Source organism: Nipponia nippon, unplaced genomic scaffold (assembly GCF_047370975.1).
Source record: "Nipponia nippon isolate SJK-2023a ecotype South Korea unplaced genomic scaffold, ASM4737097v1 scaffold_15, whole genome shotgun sequence".
Lineage (NCBI taxonomy): Eukaryota > Metazoa > Chordata > Aves > Pelecaniformes > Threskiornithidae > Nipponia > Nipponia nippon.
In genome coordinates, this window is record NW_028262331.1 from 4,333,243 (window position 1) to 4,351,603 (window position 18,361).

At 51.3% G+C, this 18,361-nt stretch overlaps 2 protein-coding genes across 4 annotated transcripts in view; one reads left to right on the forward strand and one right to left on the reverse strand.

Annotated features, from left to right (window-relative positions):
* CAMKK1 (calcium/calmodulin dependent protein kinase kinase 1) overlaps nt 1-7,941 on the forward strand; it is a 109,617-nt gene extending 101,676 nt beyond the window's left edge. For all 3 annotated transcript variants that reach the window (XM_087751829.1, XM_087751831.1, XM_087751830.1), the window contains one exon: nt 1,090-7,941. In XM_087751829.1, the coding sequence (XP_087607955.1) occupies nt 1,090-1,162 (73 nt within the window). In that variant the 3' untranslated portion in view covers nt 1,163-7,941. The remainder of the gene's footprint in view (nt 1-1,089) is intronic.
* Nucleotides 7,942-16,214: 8,273 nt separating this feature from the next.
* Nucleotides 16,215-18,326, reverse strand: MIS12 (MIS12 kinetochore complex component). Its single transcript, XM_087751457.1, has one exon. It carries the CDS (start codon nt 17,976-17,978, stop codon nt 17,346-17,348), a length of 633 nt encoding a protein of 210 aa, XP_087607583.1. The 5' UTR covers nt 17,979-18,326; the 3' UTR covers nt 16,215-17,345.
* Nucleotides 18,327-18,361: the final 35 nt, after the last annotated feature.

An 18,361-nucleotide genomic window follows, 5' to 3' on the forward strand; every position in this document is an offset into this window, starting at 1 on the left:
GCTCCCATGCAGACTGATGCCTTGATCTCAGCTGCTGTACGTGCAACCTGAGTTTAGCTGATATTCACCACCGTGCACAGCTGTCAGGTCAACCTGTTCCACCCCTCCCATGCTGAATCAAGGCATTCGAAGAGGCAGAAGCTGCTCAGGGCAGCAGGGGAGTGTTGAACACACCCTGGGCACAGAGCGGGCTCAGCAGGACATGCCAGGCAGCTGCAGGCAGGGAGCTGAGCTGTGCAGAGCTGCCTGTGCTGTTCCGGAGAAAGAAGCCTCCGCTCCTGTGCGGGGTGGTAAATCATTTAAAGGGGATGATGACAGGCACCGAAGACAGAGCTGTTCCTCAGCCTCCCTACCTAGGGAAATGGTCCACGCTCCAGGTTCAAGGTCAGGTGTATCACAGGACTTTGCTGGAACAGAGGGAGAAGGGAACATGATTTTGATCATTTCTGGTTTCTTTGAAAAAGAAGCTATCATGGCATACACACAATGCAAGTAAGTTACCTCGGCTGTCTCTTAGGGACTGCTTCTGTCATGTGCTGGGCGATTTTGGGGACCAAACTCAGAGAAACTGGAATCAAACAGCTGTTGTGTAGGGAAAACTGGGTTCTGGTAGAAGCATTCAGTTTTTGTTGCATTTTTACAGCATAGCTTTGGAGAACCAGTTACGGTATCAAACCATCAGTCTGTTCTTTTTAAAAAAAAAAAATCAGATTAAAGAAAAGCAAACCAGAACTCCCCAAATACAAACTAGATAATTTGGAAACATTGCTGCTGGTCTGCAAGACTTTCTCCAAGAACCAGATACCTCCTTGTGATGCTGCAGCTGGGAGAAGGGCACTCAGGGAAGTGCAAAGCTCAGTCCTCGGAGCACAGAGACCAAGCAAGTATATGAGCATAGCACTGCAGCACATCGAGCTGGGATATTGCCGAGCTTTTTATGTGGTGCCAGCACAACAGGCTGGTTCTTTGCTGTTCCCTCTTAATATTGATGATGTTGACCTGGGTTGCCTGTTGGAAAAAACACCCCCTGCTTTATTTCTTGCATTGCTATGTGCCTGTAATCTCTTTATTTCCTTGCCATTCATGTAGAAAACAAGGGAGCAGAGAAGGAGGCAGGGACCCGGAGCTGCCTGATGTGTGTGAAGATGAAGCTACATCCTGAAGCTGCCCGGCTGTCGCAGGCTGGTCGCTCACGTGCTGCTGCTGTTGTACCCATCGTGGTGTTGTCTAGCACACATCTGCCCTCATCGCCAAGTCCAGGGCCTGCAAAGCAAAAGAAAAAAAACAAACAAACAAACAAAAAAAAAAAAAAAAAAAAAAAACCCAAACAAACCAGACCAACCCAGAAAACCAGAAAGGATGAACAGAGCCGCAATAAGAAGAGCAAGTCCTCAGGCAGCGCGGCTGGCAGAGGGCTGGCTCGGCCCCGTGGGCGGCTGCATTCCTCATGCGAGATGTCCGTGTGCTCCTCCGTGTGTGCCTTGCTCTCCACTTGTGCTTCACGTGTGGGCTTTGTAGTTGGGTGTCTTGGCTGATGAATGTGGTTTTATTTGTAATGCAGCAAACCAAACATTGTCTCATGGGTTATTCGCCCCAGAGACTTTTTCCTTGCTTTTTTGCATTCTCTATTTCAAGCATCAGGAAAAAAAAAATTACATTGGAGCCAGGTCTTAGATCAGAGGGCAACTGTTTTATTTCATGCACAGGTAAAGCACTTCTGTATACTAGGACACAGTCCTGCTCCTGTTGGAGTCGACAGCAAGATTTCTATGGATATCGGTTAAATGAGGATGAGATCTTCCTTTTGGAGTGAGCACTGTCACTCTCTATGCCTTTCTTTCTCTTTTTTCCCCTTCTTTCCTTATCCCTCAGTTTTGCACAGTGTAAATCCTTCCAGCGTTGATGGCTTTAGTCAGGGCAGTGCCATAAAATAGAAGAACTACAGGATATTCTCTGTAACGTGCAACAAGCCTTTGAACGTCATAGAGATCTGGAGCATTGGGCTATGCTGTTACACGGAAAGGCTTAGTGCACCGGGGACATCGGCTAACCAAATGCGCTCTTCCCGAAGAGCTGAGATTGCACTGCATCAGCTGCACCCGGTCCTGTGCGCCTGGACCTTGTTCTCAAAGCTGAAAAGAAGTCGCAGGTTTGGGGTTTATTTTATTTAAGGGTGATTTTCTTTCCCTCACTCATCTCTTAGCAGCTCCTTTAAAATTATGTACCTGATGCTTTTAAACTTTAATTTACTGATAAATGACCCAGACTGGGAGAGCTTCTTAAGATGGAAGATGTTGGTGGAGGGTTTCTAGACTAAGGAAAGCTACAGAACACAAATGAGATCAAAACTCAATCTTTTTGTTTTTTTAAAGGCTTTAATTTTTAATTTTATTTTAAGACTGTAATTTTTATGCACGTGCTGATGCTGCTATTTTATCCATAGATTGCTTCTAAACTTGGGATTAGAAGCTTCATCTCTACAGTTTGACAGCAGGTGAGAGATTGCACTTATAAGGGCAAATGCAGCTATTTCAGTGGCTGTTGACTATACGGACTGTGTGTATAATCAGGAATTTCACTCTTGCACTCGGAGAGTAAAAACCAGTGACATCAATCCATCAAAACATATGTCAATATTTTCTCTTGAGCTTTATGGGGTATGAACATGCCCCTGGGAAGCCAATGGGATTGGATTCTTATTTTATAGTACTTAAATAAAGGACACAATTAAATTTGGTTCCTACATAATCATTTTACTGTCTTTTTTTAGGTTAATCTTGAGGGCTTGGGACTTTCAGTCCCCTAATTTTTTGTGCGAGGGGATACATGTACAAGGATTGTTGGTAGCGACTGGTAGGCTGGTGTTCCCGTTCTGTTTACTGCAGTCTAGTTTGGTGGTTCCCAACGTTTTCCTAACTGGGCTTTGCTGCTGGTGCCTTCTGCTCCCCGTCTGCAGCCTGCCGCTCCCCTTCGCTGGTCTTCAGCCACCTTGGTGGGATGCCCAGAAGCAGTCGCCAGCCTGGGCTCTGCCCCACGTCTCGCCTGTAAATATTGGCAAATTGGGAAATAGTGTTGCAGCTAATGTGTTTTATTAAGGAGACCTTTAATTTTTAAAGCAGGCAAAGGGATTGTATCCTGTAACGGTTACTGCTCTGGGCCTGTGCTCTGCACCGCTCACATCCAGATGGTAAATGCTGCCCGCATTTGTGCGTCTGCCTGCACCGACCATGTGCTCAGCATCTTCCGAGGGCCTGTGGTTCTGCTTCGGCTGTGCACAGTGATCCATCCCGCGGGTCAGCACACTTGAGCGTGTGCTTGGACGCTGCTGCCTCGTAGGGAAGGTTTAAGCACCCAGTGAAAGGGAGTGAAAATGGAGATGGGGACTTGGCAAGGCTGAGAGCGCAGCGGGGGCTCTGCAAATGTGGGAGGAAGGACGGGCCGGGAGGTTTCTGCATGGGGAGTGGATGCAAGCGGCTGGGCTGCACCTGGGGCAAACTGGTCTGTGCTGGGGACAAAGCGCTGGGGTGCCACCAGGTCCTGCTGCACACCAGGGGCCGAGCTGAGCAGCCCTGGGGCACTGGTAGGAGCAAACTGTCTGGCCTCCGGTTTGCAGAAAAATGGGCTCTCTCCAGCTGGTGTCCCCGGGGCTGGCTGTGGTGGAGCTCTGCTGCAGCAGGGCCAGGCTGCCGGCAGCGGGGAGGACGGCTGTGATGTGGGGTGAGCCCCCAGCCTGCGCAGAGGGGTGGCCTCGGGACAAGGGCACATCTCGGGAAGTCGCCTTAGCTCTGGGAGAAAAGGGAGTACGGGTAATCCTTATCCCCATGGGACTTCTGAGGTCTTAGCAACACTTGGGTGGTGCTCAGAGAGCTCAGACTGCAAACGTGGGGTTATTTATTGTATTTCTAATACATGGTAAGAATAATTTGGAAATGGAGAAACACTTTGCTAATCCAGGCAGTTGTTGGGGTTACTCTAGTAATGCCCAAGGGGGTGGGAGCTAGCAGGGCAAGGCTGCAGGAAAGCTGCTCTCAGCCTCAATTAATGCGACCAAACGAACGATCGCTTACAAATGAGCTCTATGTCATGTTCCTTTAGTGGTAGCTGAAGCGCTGCTGCAGTTTTGGAGGGGAATGGGGGAAATGGGTGGGGTTTTATGATGTTCCCAAAATCTACTTTGAAAAAATTGCCCTTTTTGCTGAAGGAAATCCTTCTGGAGCTGTTTCCACAGGTCCAGGGAGCAACCAGAACTGTACAGCTGGGCTCGTGTCATACCTTGTTCCTCCAGCAAATCTGCCAGCCTTGTGGGTTTTTCCTTTATACCTCCAGAAACCACCTGTATTGCGTCGCAGACAGCAGCCTGAAAACTTGTGTGAAATGAAATTAGAAAGGTGCACTAGCAGCAAGAGAAACACTCGGATTTGTTCAAAGGCTTGGTAGGACTCCTGCAAAAATACGCTCTGCTTCTCACTTAGCTGAAATTAAATCCTTGCTTGTTTATGTGCATGTCAGGGCAGCTCAGAGCAATGCTACTTCTGCTCTGAAGAAAGGAAGAGACTAAAGAGAGAGTTTTTATTTAAAAGTAAATATCTCCGGCAAGCCAATCCTTCTATCCATCAGGAAAGTCATTCTCTTTAGCTGGATGGCTAAAGTCTCGCTTCTCTCCGTGAAGGAGGGGATGGGGTTCAGCATGGCAGGGCTCCTCCGAGCAGCAAGAAGAGCTGGCGTAGGCACGCTCTGATGCTTTTGTATGGGCTCTGTATTTTTTCCCCTCCAAATCCTCGCTTGCCCGTGCTATTCCTGGAGCACCGCCATCCTGGGAAAAGACATACTGGGATGCTCTGAACTGCACTTGCTGGGCTCTGGTCAGCTTTGGTTGGCTTTTCCAGCTTGGGGATGAGCCCAGATTGAGAGACTGTGAAGGAAATTTCTCTTTTGGGGAAATTGCACATCGTTTTGATCTCCAGGAGGTAGATTTCTCTCTGTCTTGCTCAATTATTACCTCTAGGCCTTTGGCTTGGGAGGTGTAGTGCTAAGTAAAAATCCTGGTGTAGTCTCTCCTGACTGGCACAAAGGAATACTGCAGTGAATGTGTTTAACCCTTTGGGCAGGAATATGTCCCTATGAATGTCACACTTGCAAATAAATGAGGTTTTCAGCTCTTTAATGATGTATTGCAGCATGTGAATGGATGCATGGGTATCCACTTGCAGTGTTTATAACGCCGCCTCCCCAAGCTGTGCCCGTGCTGAGGCTCTGCTTTGGGCGGTGGTTTTCCCAGTGATGTATCCGTGAGAAATCGCAGCGTGGGCAGACATGGTGTAGCCGCATGATTTAGCCCTGGAGCAGGAGCAGGTCTATGGAGCGGGTGTGCAGAACAGAGAGGGTATTTGTAGCCAGCCTGTGGCTGGGTGTTTCCAGGTGTCTGTGCTGCTTAGGGCAGAAGGAAGACCTGGAAGTTTTGGCTGCAGCACCATCTCTCCAGCCCGATCCGTGTAGGAGCCCGTGCTCACAAGAGAAACTAAATCACCTGCAGCAGTAATCACAGCCCAGTCACACTTAGTTTTTATTTTTTCAGTGCCTTGAGACACAAGAAGCAAGCTGCACAGCAAAAGACTGGGCTTTCTGAAAGATCAAGTGCCACACGTGTCTTTGACATGTTTTCTTCAGCATCATTTTGAGGGTGGATAAGTCAGGCCTGTCCTTTGCTGCTCATGGTGGCGTCAGTTACATATCTTGTTTGTGTCATGGCTGGGGCCAACATCTCCTGTCCGGATGGTGGTTCGCTTTTTGCGTCTTGTAGGTTAGAGCAATCTGAGTTTCAGAGCTGAAAGTGTACCTGGAGCTTTGTGCCGAGGGAGCGCTGCAGGTTCGCAGGCGCGGGGGGCTGCAGGCTGCCGCGGGCACCAGCACGGGCTGCTGCCCTTCCCCGCTGCAGAGAGAGGTTGGGGGGGTCGGAGATGGAAAACGTGGCAGCTGTAGGTATCTGCTTGCATATCTGCTGTGATAGACCATGGGGGACAACCCTGATAAGTACAGGGCCTCTGGTGAGCCCAGCACGCTCCGGCCGCTGTGCCCCATTCTGTGCCTGCCTGTCCCCTTTTGGCAGGCCTTCATCTCCCCTGCTCCATGCCAGAGTTTGGCCCCCAAGGCAAGCAAACGGTGCAAAACCCACTGAGGCTAAATACAGCCACAGCTCCTTGCAGCGTGGCGTTGCTAACCCAAGCTGCGTTGTTTGGGGTCCTAGGGAGAGTGCTTTGACAAGTGCAGCCCTGGAAAATATTCTTGGGGAATAAAACGGGGAAGGTGGGAGCAGCCGGTGGTTGGGCAGCATCAGGGTTGGTCGTGGGAAAGCTGATCTTGTGTACGGCCGCATCTGAAGGGAGCCCAGTGGGGGGACAGCGTAGCTGCTCCATGCAAAATGAATTGCAGCTCAATGAAACAACTCCCAGGATGAGTTTTAATTCCTTATTTATTGCCAGACTTGCAGGGGGAAGCTGGTGGGAGGACCTTTATGTTCCTTCAGCACGGCTCTGTATCCTGAAGCCATCAGCAGCGCTGCGGCAGGGGCTGAAGGAGGTTTTTCTCCATTTCTGCGGTGTGTGGCTGGGGGAGCTCGTTTGCTCTCTGGTTCGGTGCTTTCCCTCTCACATTTTGCCCAAGAAAACCAGGAGCTTCGTCCTGCCAGCCACAGGTGCTGGCTCTCTAAGGGTCCTGCCCGTCCTCGCTTGCCCTCAGAGCCCCTCAGCCCCCGCCGGCTGCAGCGAGCAATGTCCCGTAGCTGGTGCTTTGGGCTTTTTTACACCAAGCAGCACAATCGGGTATGTGAGCAGCTGTCACACGATTGCAAGTTATCCTTGAATGGTGCAGTTAACGGAAGAGCTTCAGAACAAACGCAGCAGGGATTGTTTTCTCCAGCGTTGTCTCTGGGCAGCCTGGCTGTGCGAGTTAAAAGGATCATTTATGGTCTCGGACATCTTCATCAGTGATTTCCAGGCATGGAGCCCACCCCTTCAGTGTTCTGCTAGCTGCTCAGTATTACTGTGCTGCTACAATAAAAGGCAGTCCTGCTTTGGGATGGGCGCTCTCCCCTTTGTGTCGGGTGGCGATAGCAGGAAAGGCCCCGAGGGGACGGGGATCTCGGTAAGTGTCAAAACGTTTCCAAGGGAAGGAGGGCTGCGCTGCAGTGCTGGGGGTCCTGCTGAGAGCAGGAGCACGTCGGGTGTCCAGCAGCAATACTGGAGACTGGAAAGCAGGTAGTTGGGTTTTTGTGTGCATGTATAACTTAGTTTGGGTACCAAACTTCTTCACTTTACCAGGGCATGTTAACAGTGGTGTTTGCTGAGCAAAGCAGTGAAAGGGATTTCTTTTCTGGCCCAGAGCCTCCTACAGAAGAGCATGCTCTGATCAGGTCCCTTCCAACCTGAATTAACCTGGGTTATCCCATGGCCCTGTTACCCTGACCGCAGCCTTCCACGGGACGAGGGAAGGAAAGGAGCTCAAGAGCTAGCCGCTGCCTTTCACCTCCCCTTCCTGAAGAAAAGCCATGTATGCTCAGAGTCGCTGCTGGCGGACGCCCAGGCCCTCGGGCAGTAACCACAAGCCATCCGTCAAAGCGTTCCAAAAAAATAGTGTAAATTCAAGGAGAAATAAATTGCAACTTTTGGGGATATAACTTGGATCCTCTGTGCCGTAATTTTGCTGCTGTTTCTGGTTTTTAGGCCTGTTCTGTTAGTATTTAAGTCTCTTGCTATACTTGATGTTAAATATATGACTCTGTATGTACTGTGCTATAATTCAAGCATGATGTATATGCACTCAGTACTGTAATGGCACGTGGCCGTTACACTGTAAATATGTACCATGAATAGAGAGGCTATTTTTTGCATGCTTTTGTACTCTAGAACTGAAGAGAAAATGACAATAAAGTCCACAGAAATGACAGTTGGCCTAAGTGCGGTTCCTGACGCGGCGCTTGCTGCTGCCTCTCGCGTGCTTTCTTGTTCAAGCCCTCTTTGTGCTTTTAGCTATGGCAAAGAGGTGCTTACAGGGTTTCTACACCTCCTTTCATCCCTGCCCTTTCCCTGCTGAGCTTTTCCCTGGACGAAGAGGCCCAGGCACCCGTCATGCGTTGGTACCGCATCACCGGCTGTTATGGCATCTTGCTGTGATGTGACCTGTGAGGTTGTCTCGCCTTAATTGCATTTGCTTCCAAAGAAACGTGCAATTTGCTTTGAACTAGAGGGGTTGGCCTGGGCTAGAGCGAACGCTGCACGGTTACGGAAAAAAACGCAAAACCCGGGCTCGTCCAGTGCCGCTGGACAGGACTGGTCGGTTGGTCCTGCGGTGCTCCGGGGCCTTCCTCCAGGTGAGGCATGCGGAGGCAGCGTGCTCTTCTTTCCTATAATACTGAAAAAGGGAAGGAAAAAAAAAAAGTGAAGGTGTTATCTCATCACCCGTCATTAATGTTCTGCCCAAACAGACCCACGATGGGCCCGATAACCACTGATGCTAAGCACGCCTGTTAATTCATGGGTATATAAATTGCTAGCACCCTCTGAGCCTGCGTGTAAAAGGGCCCGAGGTACAAAGTGCTTGTAGCGAACTGGCTCTAGGTCTTGTCTGTTCACCGAGGTGCCCTGGGCTTTATTTGTTCTCCTGACGCCTTCGCAGCCGGTTCCTGAGTACCGCAACGAGCTGCCCCGGAGGAAGAGAGTCCCCCTGCGCGCAAGGGAACAGGCGGGCTGCGTGTCCCCCGAGCCAGCCCGTCGCTCGGGTGGCACCGTGCTCGGTCCCTTTGGTTAAGCAAACCAGACTCGGCTTCTCATTCCCACGAGCTGATTTTTTTGGTTTCATGGTCAGGGGACAGAAATGGGGAGACCAAACCCCTTCCAGCCAGGAGTGGTCTCCCATGCAGGTCCAGGTCCTCAGCTCTGCCTGGACAGCAAATGTAAGTGGAAAAAGAAGAAACTTGGATGCATCGTATCCTGAAGCGTGCTTTTCCAGTAGAGCTGGGCCGTTTGCTGTTGTGTTGTCGGGAGGGGATGCGCTGGGGGGGTGAATACTCAGTTTGGCGGGATGACCCACGTTTCTAGGAGAGCTTTGCCATTTATCTGCTTTGGCAAACTCTCCAAGTGTGGGCGTAGCTTTGGAAATCCCTCACCTCCCTTCCCTCCCTCCCTGAAGAAAGCAGGAGCCCACTTTGTGCCCTCAGCCAGTTGTTGTCTGCTGGGAAACTCATCCCGTCATAGAAATGTCCCTGTCTGAGCCGATCCTCGCCTCTCGCCGACAGCCAGCGGAGGATAATGAGGCACGTCTATGCTTCCAATTAGGATGTTACAGCTTCATTTTCCCCTTCTGCTTGCAGCAGCAGGCTGCACACGGAGATGATGACCGGTGTTTCCCCGCAAACCACACTAAGACAAAAACCTGCTATTTATTTTGCAGACGCTGAGTGAAAAGCACTTCATGGCCCCGTTACTTGTAACAAAGGATATAGCAATTACCAGCTTTTAAGTGCAGCCCCAATTAAAACAGAGAGGGCTTTTGCTTGAATTTTATAAGCCATGCAGCTTTATTTCTCACCTGGGAATGTTTATTCCTAACAAGTCCAGTCTTTGCATTTTTGCTAAGGGAATGACCCTCCCCAGGGTGGCGATGAGGACGGACGGCTGTGGCTCTCCCAAAATCACAGCTGACTCGGCACTGGAAAGGAGGGGACGAGCTCCACCACCAGCTCCTGCGGGCTCAAGGCGGCCACTGAACATCGCTTTAAACTTTTATCCTTTTTTTTTTTTCCCCCAGTTGGGTTTCCCAGGTTGTTTCTGGCACACCAACACCAAATCGGTGACCAAAGAGCTAAAACCCGCTTTGGAGCCAGGTCATTCAGTGGTGCAGCGATCCCGACCGGCCGAGCCTCGGCGGTAAGGAAGGTACCGTGTTGCTTTGTGCTACCGGAGAAGCGATTTGCGTGATAAGCTCCAAAAAACATGCCCAGATGTGCCCCAGTGCCGTAGCAACAGGGCTGAACCCGCTGCAACCGGCACCACGAAAGGAAGGAAAACCGCTCCGTAACGGGGAGTGACAGAGGCTCGGCTCTGCAAACGGGGACATCGCGGACTCGTTAACGCACAAGCACTTTTGCCGGATTAATGCTGTCACCCGCTCCCGTGCCAGGTGGGTTAACACCCCAGCGTTTTATCAGGGAGTAAATAAAATATTGAAGTCACATAATTGCTTGTTCCCGGGGGATACGACGTCCCAGTCCCGCCTCGGTGGGTCACGTCGCTGCCACCATTGCGCGTCCAGCCCCGAGACGTGGTCGGTGGCGGGTCCCAGGCCAGTAAATGCCCCAAGCGTTTATGGCCACTTCAGGATTTTGCTGGGGACTCGATCTGGGGTTTGATCCAGCCAGGTAAATGGCTTGAAAGCCGCTCCCCCTCATTTTCTCTTAAATGGGCTGCGTTTCAAAACGGATTTCTTGAGCAGTAAATTATAATTTAGTGCTTATTATAATATTCATTAAGAACTGACTTCTGCTGTAGCACTACACCAAATACTAATTATTAGAAATTAAGGTGACAGGAGGGAATAATATTCTGAATTGTGTAAGTAGGAGTAATAACAGCCCGAGAGGGATAAGCCAGGCAAAGCAGCAGGAGAATTGCCGCTCTGCAGGGAAATGAGAGGTGATAAAATCCCCGGCTCAGCTGCCGGGAGCCACAGCTGCCCAGGCTGAGGGTCTGTAGCGAGGCGCCGGGCTGGGGAGCTGCCGGGGGGAAGGGGACAAAAATGATCAGAGCTGCTGGGGGGTGTGGGAGCAGCCGGCGGACGGGTGGCAGCCATGGGGCCACTGGCTCCAAAGTGTCTGGGTTTGGGGCATCGCTGCCTGGACAGGGAAATGAGCTCCAAAGGCTCAATCTGGCCTCAACATTATTTCTCTAGTTTGTTTGCTTAGTTTATTATTTTTTTTTTCCTCTTCAGGCTGAAATTAAATTTCCTACGATGATTTCCAACAAAAGATGGGAAGACGTTTCTGCTGGGTCCTGTATTAGACGCCCGTGCGTGTCCTTATGAGCTGCAGGTTTGGGTGCTGGTAAGCAGTTGCTGCCTGCGCTTCGGGCACGGTCCGGCTACAAATGGGTGGCGGTTTTAAAGCAAAAACCCGATTCCTTAGTTACAGCCAAGGTGGAGTTAAACCAACCTCTGAATCACGTTTTTGATTACAAGTTTGGCCGCAGGAGCCATGACTGCCACTTAAAACTAACTGCAGCGTTGGTAGGATGGGTGTGGAGGCAGGATGAACGGCCGGGGAAGCGCCCAAAGCCGCTCCGGGCTGTGCGAGGGACGTGTTTTTTCCACTCCACAGTGAAGGGGGAGTCATCAGCCCTCAGGAGACGCAGCCCCAATGGGAGTAACCCCGTTACAAACCTCACCCTTTACCGTTATCCATGCTGCTCTGCACCAAGCTGCGCGGCTGCCTCCAAGGCTTCCCTCCAGCAAAGGCTGTTTAATCACGCTCCCTCTTTCCTATGGTTTAACTAGGGAGGGGAAAAAAGAAACCTTACGCGTGAAAGTGATCCCTTTGTTGCCGAACATTTCCAGCATTCGTCTTTCCATCTCCTTGAGTAGGAAAAAGCCATTTACCATGCTCTCTTCTAAAGCAATTTCCGGGGAGGTCCAGCAAACACAGCCAGGACCCGCCAGCATCAAGCCCTGACGGAGTTTCTTCGCTTGAGTAAATCAATGTTTTGCCATTAATGTGATCTGAATGCCCAGTCTCTGTGCCCCATTTATTTTAATGCCGGGGCTGGGCCGCAGGGGAGGGCAGCACCAGGGCAGCTCTCCATAAATCCCACCAAGGTGCTCGGTGCTTTCACCCCCATCTGATTTTACGGCCTGTGATGTGCAAATGCATTAAGGGAGAGCCGCCGTGCGCACGGCTGGGATAACTCGCATCACCCGTGGTGCCTTGCAGCGCCCGTCCGTCTCCCTGCCTGTCGATCTCTATATTTTTTTGGCATGGGAGGTTTCTCAGGGCTGTGTTTTGGGAAGGGGGATGCTCTTGCTTAGTCTGGGCCAGCCGAAATACCTGTGAAAGAAAACTTTTTAGCATAACAGGGGGCTTTTCATCATCATAATGGGATGGTGTCGCATGAGCATCTCCTCCCTGCCCTGTTGGACCCTTCAGCCCTGCTGCAGGATGGGGATGGGGACGAGGACGGCAGCCCCGAGCCACCGCGGGATTGCCGGCGAGGGAGGGAGCTGACCCGCCGCCAGCTTGAGGTGAAGCAATTAAAGCGTGTGGCTGCCACCAGCGTTTCCTGCCGGTAATTAAAGCTTTTAATGAGGCAGCATATGGTACACACCCCCCCCCCCCCCCGGCCCCAGGCTGGCGTTTTGCCAGGTGTGGGTTTATTAACGGCTGCTAATTACACCGTCATTGAGTGTATACGTGGAGGAGGGCTGCATTGCTTGGCCCCGACTGCTCAAATTGGCTGTGAATGCTGCCGAAAAAATTCTTAATTTTATTTGTCTTTTTTCCCCTTGCATTGGGAACTGAAGCCCCAGGTGTTTGTAGGGCATCTGGGGACACCACCACCCCTGGGACACGGTGCCGGCTCCTTCCCTGCTGCATCCGACCCCCTCCTCCATGCATGGGGGCCGCAAATCCGGCTGCACGTCCTCCCCGCAGCTGGCGAGCGCTTTTTATTCCCTGGAGTGAGTTTTGCTGAAAACCCAATAGTCCCGGTAGCTGTAGCGGGACTTGAAGCCTTTCCCCATCCCGATGGCGCATCCGGCTGCTGGGATGTCCCCGGGCCTGACGAGCCTCGGGGCTCCTGCGTGTCTCCAGACCAGGAGTGCGTGTTATTCCAGTAAGAAAATCAGTGGTTTCGTTCCCTTAGACCCCAGCTCTGCTGCTGGGGTGTTTAGTGGACCAAGCACGCTACAGCAGGGCTGTTTTCCCCCTGCTAAAGTCTCTTGGTAATGTTTTCCAACAGCTGGTTATATTTTTTACATTGGGTCTTGTAAAGTACCTCAGTCCCAGCCTGGGGCTCTTTGAATCTTCCAGCTCTGCACATTGAGAGAAAATGAGCGTTAAAATCAACCCCGTGGAAGTTCTCCCCTTTCTGTAAAAGCCAGTCGCAGGTCCCGCTCCCGCAGCAGCTTGGTGCCATGCTGGCTCTGCCTGCCTTGTGCCCGGACCGCTGTCAGCGCTGGGACGCGTGCCATGGCCATCGCTGCTCCCGTGTGCTGAATCGGCCCCCGGCAAGCAGTGCCAGGACAGCCGGAGAGGCCAGGGAGGATGGCGTCAGGCTATGTCGAGCTGCTCACCAGCGTCTGGACCTCGAGGGGACCCACAAATGCCTGAGCAGGCTTTGGGGCTGGGGGTGCCCCTCCGGTACTGTCAGAGCCCGCAGCTGAAGGACGAGCTGCCGCAGCAGCAGGTGAAGCTGGAAGGAAAATCCTGTGGCCTTCACCGGATGCCGTAACGCTGCGTGAGTGTCTGACGTTACTCGGAGGGATTGCACAGGTGCCGGGAGCTTCCCTGGCAATTCGGGATTCGGGCAGCAGCAGCCCGGAGCGGGGTGTTTGCAGGCAGCTGCCTAACGAGCTTTTGCAAAGCGCGGTGGCCAAGTGCGCCGGCAGCGCCCAGGCTCGTGTCCCGAGGGTGGCGGGTGCTGCCCAAAGGCGTCTCCCGCGCCGTTCTCCAGAGCACCAGCAAATAATTTATTTCAAAATATTTCATTGTGATGACTCGAATGAGAGGGGCGCACGTGACAAGACGTCATTTTTGGGAGCAGGTAGGAGGGGGCGTTCACAGGAGGGTGCGAGGCCGGTGTGGGTCCGGCCCTGCCAGAGCCCAGAGCTCCCTGCACGCGCCCGTTAGATATCCCGCACCGGGAGGGCTGAGTGTTTAATGTCAGATTTACTTATTTGAGATATTTACCTATTTGACGTTACAGAGGGTTTTGCTTTAGCAGTGTGATACAGCAACATGCTGAAATCACAACACAAGGGTCATGTAGCGATTGCGATGTCCAGGCGAATCCCAGTACAACCATCGTGCCCAGTACTGGCGCTCCCTGCTCGCCCGCAGCTGCGATCGAGACCTTGGCGCTGTGCAAGCTGCCTGGCCGGGAGAGGAGAAAGTGCAGGGGTCTGAGCACGAATGAATGAAAATGAGAATAGTTCCTCTTCAAAGGAACTAGCCCTAGGGTGTGCGAACTCCGAACTTCCCGATCCAGCTTTCTGCAAACACCTGCGTGTTCTCTCCTGGCAGTTAATGCCCAAAGAAAAGTGTCTCCTGCTCATTAAGGGTGAAACAACTGATTTATCTGAGGAGACATGTGATAATCCTTGGTGCGCAGGAAAGTTATGGAGAAGGGGGAAAAAATAAACCAGACTTTTCCGCAGGCGAAGCCTTGGGCCGGTCTCCAGGTGCCCTCTGCTGCCAAAGGGGCTCGCGCCGGCCCTGCGGGGCCCCGGGGCGCTCGGGGCTGCTCCTGCCCTGGCTCCAGCGATGGGGCTCAAGCAGTTTGCTCCCTTGGTGCTACCTGAGCCTTGTTGCTAGTTTTGCCCTGTGACAGCATTTCCAGTTTCGTACCATAACGTTGGCGCTGGGTAAGGTGAGCTCCCATATCCCCCTTTCATTTCATTCACTGTTTTATTGAAGATGTTATTAAAAAAGGACTTTCACCGCTTATTTGCACTTCACAGGTAAGCATTTAAAAACCCCAGCGTTATTCCCACTCACAAAACAATTGTCCTTCAATACACTGCTCCCACCTATGTTACTGAACCGTGCCGGCTCTCCTGGTGAGACTTCTTATTACTCTTTGGGAAGGATTATATTTGGCAACAGCCTTCGCTGTGTATCCTGCCCATCCCCACGGTTAAAGGCTTTTATTCTTTAAATTGATTTTATGAACAAAAGTGACGAGGAGAAATTAGGTTACAGGGTTTTAATAGCAGTTGCATTTAAGAAGCCAGTATCTGCAGAGGGTCATGGCAAAGTTCCTTTTTTCCTTCACAGATCTGCTCTCCTCCATATGTCATTTATTTCAGCTAAACGGTTTTGTCATCAGCCCACCAGCATTTAATCTCGGCTGAAGAGAAGCCTAAACGAAGAGCTCAGCGTAATAAATGTCCCCTTGAGAACCTCTATTAGCTGTAAGTGGCTGTCTTGCCTGTTCCTATTAATGAGTCAGTCATTCACCAAAAAAACCCAACCCCTTTTTCAGAAATAAAGACCTTGAAAGATCTAATTCAACACGAGAAGCCAGGTCACCCTTCAACCCACCAGGGCCCAAACACCAAAGCATTCCACAGCGATGCAAACCCCAGCTGCGCAGATGCTGCACCGTCGCATGAATCCACGCGACGCTCTTTGGGCTCGGGACGTCCCCCGTGCGCAGCAACGCCGTTATTCAGGGGGGGCAGACAGAAAGCGAAAGGTTTCAGACACATCAGCACCACGTCCTCCTCCTCAGTTCTAACACAAGCTACCGATGGTTTTGAGGGCCGCGGTGGCTACAGCGTGACAGTACGAGATCTGGACAGCGACGACCCCCAGCTTGCCCTGAAGAACCGGCAGCAATCGATGGGTTCAGCCCCCTTTGTCGAGTTCTTGCTTGTGGGTCTTCTCTTGGGGAACCGTTCCCGGGCTCTTTGGTTCCCGTTATCACTCTTGTTTCATAACAGGTTTTTCAAATGTTATTCTTTACAATTTAGCATGACATGAACCAATATCTACGCATCTCCATTCGATTTACAGACCAGTGGCTGCTTGATTTCTGCAACAGAACTGACGGTGATGGCAGAGGACAAAGACACGCGTTTTCAGCAAGACTCTCTACAGCGGCCATTGGACTAATCACGACATTTTTCTACTCTTCTAACTTCAAGTTTGAGAATATTAGATAACACTTAAGTCACTTACTGGCTTCCTAAAGAAATAACTTTTACCTGACTGCCTGTTTTTCGGTCTTCTGAAGCCCAGCCCCCCCCATGGGCTGACGTTCCCTACGCAGGCTAGAGCTCAACACCAGAAATGAATTCCCTCCGTGAGGATTTCAAGAGTGTGGCCACTGAGTCTCACAGGTCTCCAGCCACACATCGAGGCAACCTCTGTTTAAAGATACTGGTTTTACCAAGCTGATTCTGTAGGAAGTTTTGAGAAGTCGGAAAACAAAGAATTGCGAGGCGTATTTTATGCTTTTCATACTTTTTTTTTATTGCAGTAACTTCTAAATTATTCACAAGTTTAATGTCTTTCAAACATCTATGCTAGCAAAGTAGAAATTAGCATTGATATTTCATGCTACGCCTGTACAGGAGGTTCAAAACCTGCTGAGGCCAAGGGAAAGATGCAGAGACCGTGATGCATTGTGAAGCAAGTACAGACAGAATAAGGTTAATTAAGTGACTTCAAAGAACTCAAGCATATCAGCCAGTCTTCACAACATTCGTACAGGAAAATCTGATTAAACATTAATAAAATGAACTTTGCTATTTAGTAGAAGGAGGACACTGGACAACAAAAACAAAAACAAACAAACAAACAAACATATAAAGCAACACGAGCTAAAGTAGGACAAAGTGACCGAGTTGCTCATTTCCTCCAGTGGCTTCCATATCTTCGGGCTATGGAGCGGCACGTTGTCCTTGCTTAAAGAAAACACACGCTACCTCTTACAGGCAAACGTATGTGGAGCAGTAACCCGGGCATTCAGAGACTGAGCTGAAGTTCAGTATTGATGCAAACAGGTCTATTTCTCATCAGAGCCTTGACAGCAGCGTCACCGTCACCCTCTTCTCCACGGACTTCCGAGTCCCGGGCTTTTCAAACGCAGCGGACGGCACCTTAGCCCTGACAGGACGCTGCCTGTGGGGCACAGCTCCTTCGGGAAGCTGGTGCAAAGTCCTGATGTCCTCGCTGACAAAAACATCGACTCTGAACTGGTATCAGTCTGGAAATTTCACTTGGACGTTCTTACAGGGGGATTTCTTTTTTTAAATAATCAAATAAACAAAAGCTATGTTGTGTTCAAAGTTAATGTTCACAAGGTCAGGAAGGAACATTCACAGCCAGGTTATCCAACCCCAAACGTATTCCCAATAACCACTTTCAGTTACATTTCACAGAAAACCAAGGCTTTTTTCTCTCCCTCCTTCCCTAGGGGGGTGCTAAATAGGTGCAAACTGACACAGTTCAACAGCTTTTATTGTAGATCCTGGCAGGATTAGAGGAGTAAGGGACTGGGGGAGATGCTTCTGGAAAGATAAGCCCCTATCACTTTAAGCAAGCTGTCTAAATGATTTTTGTTGCCTTTTCAGAATTTCCATTACAATAACTGATCGTGCTTCTTTATTCTTTTGCTTTTCTCTTCAATATCTTTCAGCACACCTTGCAGTTTCTGAGAGTTCTGTGTCAAGAATGCAAAGCTTTCTTTGAAGTTGCCGGTCCCGTGCTCCCTACAGATATTGTCAAGCCCATCAAACCACTGCAAGATCTTCTCAAGCTCAGCCCGAACAGCCTTCTGTTCCTCCAGCTCCGCTCGCAGCGCCTGCCCAGCGGACGCCTCAGCCCTGTACTGCTGCTGCAGCTGATGGATCTCATCCTGAAGCGCCTGGAACTGTTCTTTGCTGTAGGGGTACTCCTCGTGGGCCTTGTCCTCGGGAAGGAGCACGTTCTTAGGGATGTTTAACACCAGCTGAAGAAGCACTTCTTCCATTTTACTGAAGAGTTTATCAAAGTGCTCCTTCATGAAGAGAAGAAATTTCTCCGTGCTTTTCCGGATTTGGAAGGGGCTGATTTTACAGTCGGGAAACCCGTCCAGCTTCTTCAGGATGACGCTCTCAACCACCAGCATCATTTCGAAGAGGTAGTCCTGGAACGCGATGTAGACCCGCAGCATGCACGTCTGGGGGGTGAAGCCAAAGAACTGCGCTTCGTAGGCCATGGGATTGACCGACATGGTGGCGGCCGAAAGCCGGGAAGGAAAGGGGAGATAAACGCAGGCCCTGGGGCGGACGGGCCTTGCAGTAGGCGGGAAGGCCGAGCCCGGAGCGGAGGGGAAGCGGCTCCCACAGGAGGCCCAGCGCAGCCGCGGCCTCCCGCGCCGTTACCTGAGGCACCGAGGCGGCTCCTCCCGCTCTAGTGCCGCAGACCGAGGCTGGTAACCGGGTCCGGGTCCGGGGCCGAGCCCCCCCGCCGCCGCTTCCCGCCTCGTTCGAACTCCCTCAGGCGGGCGGCACCGCCCGCAGCCAATCAGTGGCCGCGAAGATCAAGGCGCCGCCCAATCACCAAGCGCTCCAGCCCTCGGGGGCGGGGAAAGCGAGGTGGGGGCCAGAGGCCTCG

Coding starts and splice junctions, on each gene's coding strand:
- MIS12 (XM_087751457.1), bottom strand. CDS start 17,978: ATGTCGGTCAATCCCATGGCCTACGAAGCGCAGTTCTTTGGCTTCACC.